The sequence below is a fragment of the Fundulus heteroclitus genome, chromosome 17, assembly GCF_011125445.2.
Source record: "Fundulus heteroclitus isolate FHET01 chromosome 17, MU-UCD_Fhet_4.1, whole genome shotgun sequence".
Lineage (NCBI taxonomy): Eukaryota > Metazoa > Chordata > Actinopteri > Cyprinodontiformes > Fundulidae > Fundulus > Fundulus heteroclitus.
Window position 1 is genome coordinate 21470879 of NC_046377.1, and position 11478 is coordinate 21482356.

The 11478-nt window shown below is 40.3% G+C and overlaps 1 protein-coding gene across 1 annotated transcript; it reads left to right on the top strand.

The window, feature by feature from the left end:
- Window positions 1–321: 321 nt before the first annotated feature.
- Window positions 322–11142, top strand: LOC105937123 (peroxisomal succinyl-coenzyme A thioesterase). The gene is made up of 10 exons (XM_012878276.3): window positions 322–592; window positions 2562–2661; window positions 3536–3720; window positions 3951–4111; window positions 5638–5757; window positions 7875–7957; window positions 8040–8133; window positions 8204–8284; window positions 8395–8536; window positions 10794–11142. The coding sequence occupies exons 1-10, from the start codon at window positions 397–399 to the stop codon at window positions 10910–10912; spliced, it is 1281 nt and encodes a 426-aa protein (XP_012733730.2). The 5' UTR covers window positions 322–396; the 3' UTR covers window positions 10913–11142.
- The last annotated feature ends 336 nt before the right edge of the window (window positions 11143–11478 follow it).

The window sequence follows — 11478 nt, forward strand, 5'->3', positions numbered from 1 at the left end:
TTTGTGTGTTTTTTAGCTTTCTTCCTATATGGAATGTTTTTCAAAATCTTTAACATGTCTACTGAGCCAGAAAGTAATGGTTTATGTTAAAATAAACATTTGGGTGAAGTTGTCGCAACCAGGTTTATCTTGTTTATCGCGAAGTTGGTCTTAACTTTTTATTTCAAGTTGCATTAAAAAGTCTTAAAAAGTCTTCAATTTAACTTGCCCTGTGCTGTAGGAACCCTGGAGGAAGAAATGTTGCAGGTTGGCCAGAGAGAGAACGCTGTGTGATCAGCAGCCGGTACGTTCTGTCCTGGAGCAGCAACACTTTAACCTTCGTCTCCCTGAACCTGTAACTTTTTCTCCTTTATTAAGCCGGACCCACAGCTTCTGTCCTCAGACGTCCCGTCGGCCATGTCTCTGCGCTCTCCTCCTCCGATTCTCTCCGTTCGGCCGTCTCGGGCTCTGGTGGACGAGCCGTTCGAGGTTTCGGTGGAGAATCTGCCCCCGGGGGGTCCGGTCACCGTCCGCTCGCTCCACCGCTCTGAGGACGGCGACGACTGGGAGGCCTATGGGCGCTACGTCAGCGACCACAGCGGGAAGGTCTCTGGTGGGTTCTTCCTTAAATCAGATCAAATAATACCAGGTTTTGGAGAGTTATTTAACGTCTGCACATAAATCATTAATTAATAAATAACATGGAAAGTAATTAGTTTTGGAAACGTTTTGGAAATTAAGACGTTTTGGCTCCACACTGCAAAAAGAGAACTAAAAATAAGTAAAATTGTCTTGAAATGAATGTATTTGCCCTTGACTTGAGCAGCTAAATAAGATTATTTGCCAATGGAATGAGTATTTTTACCCCTAAAATAAGATAATTAGATATCCTGCACTTGAAATAAGATGATGCAGACGAATTGTTCCTATTTTAAGTGCATAAAATCTTAGTCCATTGGCAAATAGTCCTATTTACCTGCTCAAATCAAGGACTAATACTTTCATTTCAAGAAAAATTTTCTTATTTTTTTAGTTCTATTTTTGCAGTGCAAGGTTGAGTTAATTTCTAATGAGCTCTTATTGAAAACACGGTGACTTCATTTAAAGCTTATTTTTAAATGTAGTCAGACTAAATTAATAGATTTCTGATCCTAAAACCTCCCAGTTAGTTTTGTTCATCTTGGCTAAACTACTGCTGTGGATAACAAGCTCAGATTCCTGAAAATCTAGTTGAAAACTTCCCCTGAATTAAGTCAGTAACATTATTTTTTACAACATTTCAAGGTAATGAGCGACATTTTGTTTTATTCTTCAAAGTCGTATTTATTTATTTAATTTTTTTGGTGGGGTGGGGGGGGGGGGATTGCTTTAAAATCCGTATAAGTTAACAAGCTTTTGGCTCCTTCCTCATGTTTTCATCTATTTTCTTTCATTCATTCCCAGAGTTTCCATACAGATAATTGGAAGAACACCTCTAGTTTGCACCTAGATGTTTATATTCAAAGCTCCAACTCCAACCTTAGAAACAAAAAAATAAATAAAACTTTTAAACAAGCAAAGTAAATTTCAATTACACCTTTTTCTGGTATCAGGGGAAAACACTCATTTTGTGTCATTGAGCAAATAATCTGTTGTTGTGAGTTTTAGGAATAGGAGGTTGAAGCAGTCCTTTTATTATTTTCATTATTTTTATATTTTAACTTTTATCGGGTAATGTGCATTTTTTTGATTACATATGTGCTATATATTATTTTTTATCCTGGTGATTGTGTAATATATTTCTGTGTCAGGGAGTGTAGATGGAAATGAGCCCTGAGAGCTTGAATCTGGTCCAAAACACAGTTTCCTCTGACATTAATGCTCTTATGCCTGGTTCCTGTTTAATAAAACAAATAAATAAAGAAGCAAACAAACCCTGGAGAACAATTTAATGTGCAACCTTCACCTATGTCAACATTAGCATCAACTTTCAGCAGACGGTATTTCTATTAAATCTGTATACCCCAAAGAGTTCTGGTCAATGTGACCCTGTTTGCTCTCGCTGTAAATTACAACAATATGAATAAATATTGGTGGATTTTCTTTTAATAACGGCATGCATTGTGCCTTATTTTACATGTGCGTGAACTGTGGGAATCAGAAGGTCAGGCGGTTTACGTTCAGCGTGTGCAGAAAGCTTCAGGAGTTGAAATGGTGAATTATTTCATGTGTGTCTCCAAATATGACCGGCTTATTAAATTATGTCAAAGCTATCTGGCAGAAAATGTACGAGATTTGAGTTTTTGGTGGCTTCAAATGCCCCCAAACAGGATTTACCCTCAAGATAGGAGACAATTCTCACAAAAAAAATAATTTTTTGGTTTTATTTATACTTATTGATCCTTTATTTTATCATAAGTGGCTACATTGTTTGTCTTATCATGAATTCGTAAAGAAAATGTGCGCTAGGTGAAGCATTCTTATTCATTCCAGCTTTTTAAAGTCCTGCAGATGGACCTCAGATGCCAGGCTTTAGCTTGTTTGGAGCCGGGCTGTGATTATAAACTCCCTGCTGAAGATATTTCGTCTGCTTTTTGGTGCAGTTTCAGAGGACCTGAGCTTCGGAGGGACGTTCTCTGGAAAGCAGCCTATGGCTTTGCTGTGGAGCATGCGTCCGGTCCCAGGCAGCCGCTCCGGCCTCAGGTAAAAATTTACAAGCTTTCAACCAAAAAGCACCAAAGTCCTATCTGTTGATGGAAAAACCGTTACAAAATAATCCTCCAAAGGGACAAATCCAAGTCCTACGAGATTAGAATAGAGATTAGAACAGACAACTGCAATTAGATTTTTTACTGAAGAAAATGTTTTGTTAATTCCCTGGTGCTGTGAAATCTGCTCACACTGCAAAAACGGATCTAAAAACAAGTAAAATGTTCTTAAAGTTAGTCTATTCGTCCTTGATTTAAGCCTGTAAATAAGATTATCTGCCGATGGAATGAGTATTTTTGCCCCTAAAATAAGATAATTAGACACCCTGCACTTGAAATAAGATGATGGAGATGAATTGTTCTTATTTTAAGTGGAAAAATGTTATTCCCTTGGCAAATCATCTTATTTACCTGCTCAAATCAAGAACTAATGCACTCATTTCAAGAAGATTGGACTTATATTTAGTTCTGTTTTTGCAGTGCATGTTGCCCTTTCTTCCTTGATGTGACAATAAATCTAACAATGTGCATGAAAACATTTTACTTTTTGACAACTTTTCTGAGCAAAATAAAAATGTGTTCAGAATGAGCGTTTGGCATTTCCTTTTACCATATATGGGATGGGAGGGGGGAAAAAAATGCCTTTTTTTGTGTTTTATTTAGAAACTACAATCACTAAAACTGATGAGAAATTTCCTGAATGTTTGTTATGTTTGTTGAGGAGTTAATAATGACATTCATACACAAAACTGGAATAATATTTCCACGGGAATCTTTTAAAACAGCGTTTATCGCGTGCAAACAGTTGAGATGTCTCTTTCACGCCAACATGAGGCAAAATGCCAAATCCTCTCCTCTTTCCTGGTCAGGCTGAGGAAGCTGAAGGTCACCACCCCCATGCTGGTCAACATCTCCGTTTATCGCGGCCACAACGACTTCAGAGATCAGACGCCGCTGGCTTCTGCCGTAACAGAGCGCTGGTACATGGCTCCAGGGGTCCACAGGGTCGATATCAGACAGGAAGAAGTTCAAGGGACTCTGTTTATACCTCCAGGTAAACCTGCAGAACCCAAATAACGCACAGCCCCTTGCTATGCGGTGTTTCTTATCAGGATTTTATCGAGCTGATCAACAATGGTGCATGTTTCTGGCCTCTGATTGGACAGTTTTATGACAGAGTTCTTGTTTTCCAGTCAGTTTGAAAATGAATACGTTGTAATAGCTTCAACTGCAGATAAAAGCAACATATTCAGTTAAATGTATTCTTTTTCTTCTTGCTTTCAGGTCCAGGGCCGTTCCCTGGAGTTTTGGATATCTGGGGAGGTTGGGGAGGACTGCTGGAGTATCGCTCCGCCTTGTTGGCCTCCCGTGGTTTCGCCTCTCTGACGGTGGAGTATTTAAAACCTGGAGAGCTGCAAACAGATCTGGAATTCAGCTCCTTTGAGGTTTGCTTGTAAATAATATTTATTTATTTATATTATTTATTTATTTATTTATTGACAAAATGGGATTCTGGAGGCTTTTGCTTCAATTTGTTATCCACTGGTTCTGAATTTGGATTCTTAAATAGTTCTGTTCCTTCTCTGAAATTTAACATTTATTCCCAGATACATGCCAAGTAGAAACTTTCAAGGAACTTTTCAGATATTTTCATGGAACTAACAATCTACCTTCTCCAAACTTACCAGGAACCTTCATGGGTCTTCTAAAGAACACAGTTCCTGGTCTTTTGCTAGAAGTTTTGTAATACTTACCAATTACTTTTTCGAATAAACTACTATGTAATTTTTTATTCTGGAACTTACCAGGAACTTTCCCCAAACTTTCTGGGACTTACTTAGTAGTTTCCTTGAAGTCACCAGGTACCTTTTTGAACTTTTTTTTTTTTTATATTTTTTTATTTTGCTCAGTTTACCAGGCATTTTTCTGGAACTGACCAGGTACCTGGTTATAATAATTTTAGGTACTTTCATGGAACTTTACTTGTTGGTTTCCCTGAGTATAAAAGGTACTTTTTTAAGGGACTTTCATGGAACGTACCACTTACTTTCCCAGAAATAATCTACTACTTTCCAGGGGCTTATCAGGATGTTTCCTAGATATTATCAGATACTTTACTGAAACTTTCAAGAAACTTATCAGGCACTTTACTGAACTTACCACTTTTCTGGACCCTGTCTATTTCTTTCTTGAAAGTAACCAGTAACTTTCCCAGCATCTACAAGGTAATTTTGTGAAATGTACTGGCTAGTTTCCCGAAACATATCAAGTACTTTTCTGGAGCTCTTCACGTAGTTTCCTGGAAATTATCCAGTACTTTTCTGAAACTTTTTAAGAGACTTAGCTACATTCAGTGACTAATTTTTCCAGAATTAACTGGGTACTTTTGCAGTGTTTACATTCATTTTTTTTTTTTTTACTTTTCTATAACTTAAGTATTTGATTCAATTTAGTTTAATTATGTTAATTATGCAGCACTGATTTACAAAAGTTGTTCCAAGGCACTGTACAAAAAAAACTATTCATATACAGAAATAAAGTAAATTCAATCCAATCATACAGACAGATTTAAAGTCAGATACATTTCAGATTTGATCCAAGTTATTAAACAATGCAGTCAAGTTCAGTTCAATATTAAAATTAGTAAAAAAAAAAGGTTTTCTGTCTAAGGAAATCCAACATTGTGCATCGGTTCATCGAATTACGGCGTTCTGGAAGAACATGGGCTGTGTGATGTAGTGCTAACCATAAATCTGGGCTATTTGTCTTCACCTTTATTGGGCATTTTGAGAAATAAAAGTGAAACAGATACATTTTTTATTTAATTTCTGGCAGTAAATTGACATTTTTAAAAAGTACACCATATCCATAATTGATCATGCCAATAAAAGAAAAAAGTAGTTCAAAGATGTTTTAACATGATTGATATTTTATTGGGTTTGTAATGTTGCTGCTGTCTGATCGTGAACAGGCGGCGTTTAATATCCTGAAGGACCATCCTAAGGTGTTGTCAGATAGAGTCGGGGTCTTGGGCTCTTCTGCCGGGTCCATTGTGACCCTGTACCTGGCAGCTGAAAGCACGGCTGTGCAGGTAAGAACATCATTTTGTCCTGAAAGCCTTTCTCCTGTTTATTTTAGTCACTTGATAACTTGGAAAGCTACGGCGAAGCTTGCGTCTTACTTTCAGGAGTTTCTGCTTTATTTCCAAAGTCCTTTTGTTGTTCCTGTTTTATGACTGAAAGAAGCGAATGTGGCCAAATTCTCTGGTTCATGAATTCTGATCCAATCGAATTTGGGAGAATAAAGAATCTCGACTTCTTGTTCCACAAGTCTAAAAGAACAGTCCATCCATCCATCCATCCATCCATCCATCCATCCATCCATCCATCCATCCATCCATCCATCCATCCATCCATACATCCATCCATACATCCATACATCCATCCATACATCCATACATCTGTCCATCCATACATCTGTCCATCCATCCATCCATCCATCCATCCATCCATCCATCCATCCATCCATCCATCCATCCGTCCATCCACAATCCATCCTTCAATACGTTCATCCATCCACCAACCTTCATCCATCCATCCACCAACCATCCATCCGTCCATCCATCCGTCCATCCACCAACCGTCCGTCAACCATCCATCAACCTTTATCCATCCATCCATCCATCCATCCGTCCATCCACCATCCATCCATCCATCCATCCTTTCATCCATCCATCCACCAACCGTCCGTCAACCATCCATCAACCTTCATCCATCCATCCATCCACCATCCATCCATCAATATCCATCCATCCATCCTTCCATACGTTCATCCATCCACCAACCGTCTGTCAACCATCCATCCATCAACCTTCATCCATCCATTCATCCATCCATCCAAACATCCGTCCGTCCATCCATCCAAACATCCATCCATCCATTCATCCATTCATCCATCCATCCATTCATCCGTCCATTCATCCATCCATCCATCCATCCGTCCATCCATCCATCCATCCATCCATCCATCCATCCATCCATCCATCAACCATCCAAATATCTGTCCGTCCGTCCGTCCATCCATCCATCCATCCAAACATCCGTCCGTCCATCCATCCATCCGTCTGTCCGTCCGTCCATCCATCCATCCATCCATCCATTCATCCGTCCATTCATCCATCCATCCATCCATCCGTCTATCCATCCATCCATCCATCCATCAACCATCCATCCATCCATCCAAATATCTGTCCGTCCGTCCAAACATCCGTCTGTCCGTCCGTCCACCAACCGTCCGTCAACCATCCATCAACCTTCATCCATCCATCCATCCATCCATCAACCTTCATCCATCCATCCATCCATTAACCTTCATCCATCCATCCATCCATCCATCCAAACATCCGTCCGTCCATCCAAACATCCGTCTGTCCGTCCGTCCACCAACCGTCCGTCAACCATCCATCAACCTTCATCCATCCATCCATCCATCCATCAACCTTCATCCATCCATCCATCCATTAACCTTCATCCATCCATCCATCCATCCATCCATCAACCGTCCATTCTGCTATCCATCCATCCATCCATCCGTCCGTCCATCCATCCATCCATCCATCCATCCATCCATCCATCCATCCATCCATCCATCCATCCATCCATCCTTCCAATTAGATTGTAGGTATTAAACAATACGGTCTAGCTCAGTATTTTATCCCAAATAGTAAAAAAGCTTTCTATCTGTGAAAACTCGTCTGATTGCTTTACCTGATTTTGGAATAATTCCTCATACCGAGCATGCACGCGGCGACAGTGGAAAGGAAAACTTCCTTTTTAACAGGAAGAAACCTCCAGCAGAACCTGGGTCAGGGTGAATGGCCATCTGCCTCAGCAGAACCGAAGCATAAAAATCATGGAAGCACTGATCCATGAGAACCTTCTACAGAAAACGGGTGGACGAGAACTGTATTCAGGAACCCTGAATAAATGCAATGGATGAAGAAAGTTTAACGTTTTAACAAAATACCCAAAAAACACATTTTAAAAAACACCAGCATATTTCTTTACAACCTCTTTGCAATCGATATTTTATGATGCTGAATTTATATTCCATTTTTTTCTGGTCAATACCCTGCTGTGTTTATAGCAGAACGTTGTGAACCAGATGGATAAATGTGCGCACTTTTGAGAAAAGTATGTTGTGCTACAGCCCCGCTGCGTTGTTTGCATCAGTAACGCCAACTGTTACCCCCATGAGAGCGGCCTGTCAGGGATCCAACACCTGCTGGCCAAGTAAGTGGCCAACAGCATGATAAGCAACATAAAGACCGTTTTTTACAGCCGCAGTGACACAAGCAATTACCTGTGATGGCAGGAAATTCGACAAAATACGTCTGGATGAGAACAACCACGAGATCTGGAGAGGCATCGGTCTGGCTCTGCTCGACGACGCGCCGTATAAAGTGGATGTAAGTTATGTTTGACTGAACACAGCGAGGGAAAATACTGAGCTTTGCTTCAACACGTGCTTTGTGCCAGATGGGGAAAATCAGATCCCCGGTGCTGCTGGTTAACGGCCGTGACGATCAGAACTGGCCTGTTCTGGAGACCGCGGACAGGGTGAGCTCACACCAGCCTGCTCAGTTACACCTTTAACGTCGTTAACAATCGGCGCTTCCTGCTTTTGAGACTAGTTCATCCACTTGCTTCTTGTCTCCTTTGACCGTCAGATGGCCCAGGTGGTTGGAGCCGCGGGGAAGGCGCACCTCCTGTACCGGCTGGACTATCCCAACACCGGACATCAGATCGAGCCGCCGTTCTCTCCTCATTTCAGAGCCACTAACCTCGCCATAGACGGCACCAAGGACAAAGGTGAGACGGAACCAACTGAAACTTAATTAAGAGGTTCGCTCAGTTCGATGCAAGGTCAACTCCCCGCGTGGCCCACAGGGTTTCTCGAGGGTCCAGGTGTGGAGACTAAGGCTACGTTCACACTGCAGCCTGAAGTGACCCAATTCCGATTTTTCTGCCCATATGCGACCTGGATCTGATCTTTTCATGACAGTCTGAACAACACAGATCTGATCTTTTCAAATCCGACCTGTACATCATTGATACTTGACAAACGTCACTAACGGTGGACCTGGCTACGCCAAAGAGGTTGACTATTGTGCGGTAACAAGCAGGGGCGAATTTAGGAAATTTGGGGCCCTAGGCAAAGAAAGGCATGGGGCCCTTTGAATTGTGAAGACAACACATAAAACAGGCCAATTATACAGATACAAAAATTTTAATAGAATAGACATACATTATTTTTTCTACCTTTTGTCCCTCTCTTATCCCTTTTCTTGTTATTTTCCTCTATATTTTCTTTTGTCCCTTTTTCTAGTAGACAAGCCACGATCTGGTTATCTGTTCTCCATTTTTTTATTTGAATGAAATAATAGCTGGAAGTAAATCTGTGCCTGTCTCCATTTCTTGGCAAGATCCTGTTCTTCACCTGGAGCGGTCCTCTCAGTACTATTGACCAGCGTGCTCAATCAGACAGCTGATTGGCCAGAGCTGGGTCATCTTCAGGAAGTACACTGTGCTGACTGCTTACCAGCAGAGTGGATGATGCTGGACTCTCTCAGTCTAGTGGAACAACATCATTATCAAAGCCTGGCTGGATAATCGGGGGCCCCAGGAACCTGGGGGCCCTAGGCTACTGCCTAATTTCGCTTAATGGTAAATCCGCCCCTGGTAACAAACACCTGTTGTAAATACAGCCCCACAACAACGCGTTTACTCGCTGCTATGGCCGCTGAAGATGTGTGTTTTTACGTGAGAGCGCTAAAGAGATCCGTTCAGACGCACATAAAGGTTGCCTTTGTCATTCGAAAATTATGAATGAAGTCTGTATCAGTAAAGCCGCTCACATCACTAAAATTTGTCTCTCTTCCTTTTCGATCTTCTTAAAAAGATTGCGTTGGTAATGTGCTGCTCCGGTTGGAGAATAACGTAAAGAACGCAAGATACGCTGCAGCATTACGATCCATGTTTACTTCTGCAAACAATGAGCACGCTTTGCTACGTATGACGTCATCGCGTCCTCTACTGCGCATGCGGGACACTTAGGCGAATTAATGCAGTTCACACAGGAGATCACATACAAGTTGCATATATTTGGAAATGTGAACGGACACGCAAAAAAAATCAGATTTCACAAAATAAAATCTAAATTGAGCATCAAGGCCTGCAGTGTGAACGTAGACTGAGATTGCCACAGAACCGGGTTTATTTTGCATCAGAACCATTTCTATGTTAATTTGGCTAAAAGTTTTGGATCATCATCCTTGTGACGGAACCATGGATAACCCATTTTTAGTCTTCTTGCAGACATTTATTTAAAAATGCTCTGATTCCTGATGGCTTGAAATCAACCGAGTTCATACAGGAACTACAAATAGTATTGTCATTATTTAATATTGTCTACTAAAGTCTTTATTAGTGATGACAGCATCATGTCCTTCAGTTAGGACTGAACCAGCTGATGTTATTTTGCACTGTGGGTCATGATTGTTTTCTAATTGCTGATAAATTTCAGCCGGGTTCATAACTTTCCAAACCTTTTTTTTTTTTATACCCCCACCCCTCATCTTCATGTGTTCAATGCAGTTTGTTACACATGACATAGTTTATGGACATTTATGGTTTGAACTCTTTGCACGTCTGGGTGGTCGGTAGCACCATTAGAAATATATTTACCCAGAAACTCGATGATGTGTTAAGTTCTTATTTCATCCGCTGTGAATTCGGACGCCGGGAAAACAGCCTAACCAAACAAGAGCCGATCAGGCAACCCGCCAATAAGGAAACATCTGTCTGGGGTCGGTACTAGTTAAAAAACAATCAGCAGGAGAAGAAACACCACAGCCAAACACAATCATTATACAACATATCTATAAAAAATAAAACAAGGAACCTGTACAATATAAGATAAACAAAATACATCCCTAATTTGAACTAGTTCAGTCAGGTTAAATGAATTAATTTGTGATTAAACGACTGATTATTCCCAACAAAGTTGTCTTTAATTGAACCTGTTTTGTCAGAAATAGCTTTATGTTGTATAATATGTTTGTTTTAGCGATACTGCTGTGGGGAGGAGAGACCAAAGCTCATTCAGAGGCTCAGGAAGATTCCTGGAAGAAGATCCTCAGCTTCCTGCGACAGCATCTGTACTGCAGCCCCAAAGCAAAGATATAATCCACTGATGCAAAACCTGCAGTTCTGTTATTAATCTGTTATCCTCAATAATCCATAACAGGACTGTATTTTGGATTATTTAAATACTAACAAATATTGTTAGTGGAGATACTTTTTTTTTGGAAACACAACCTTAATCATTTCTCTCCTTGTGCTGTAATTGAAATTTTTAATATCCATTTAAAAAATAATGTAATTTTTTTGTATCTTAACGTTTAAACATAATCTTTTCCATTTCTTTGTTGAGTCTTTTTGTTTAGTGCTTCTGTTTGGGCAGGAAGAGCTGCAGAGCTGGGGTTCAGAAGGGTCTTCCACTGAATAATGGGAACAAACATGCAAACTAATTCACTTTTTAAGATTACGATTTTCAATTATATTAACCAAATCTCTAAAGGGACTCATATCTCTAAAGGGACTCATGCATCTCTACTTTTTAGATCATGAAAGTTATTTCCACATATAAAATTAATTCTATAGTGACTTGGATATATATATATATATATATATATGTGTGTGTGTGTATGGAAGGTAAAATAAAATATGTTACCTTTCCTAAGGGATCAGTA

Excerpts from the sequence above, each read along its gene's own strand:
- LOC105937123 (XM_012878276.3), top strand. The coding sequence starts at position 397 with ATGTCTCTGCGCTCTCCTCCTCCGATTCTCTCCGTTCGGCCGTCTCGG. Across the intron at positions 593-2,561 it reads CCACAGCGGGAAGGTCTCTG|TTTCAGAGGACCTGAGCTTC; the intron begins GTGGGTTCTTCC and ends TTTTTGGTGCAG. Across the intron at positions 7,958-8,039 it reads ATCCAACACCTGCTGGCCAA|GAAATTCGACAAAATACGTC; the intron begins GTAAGTGGCCAA and ends CTGTGATGGCAG.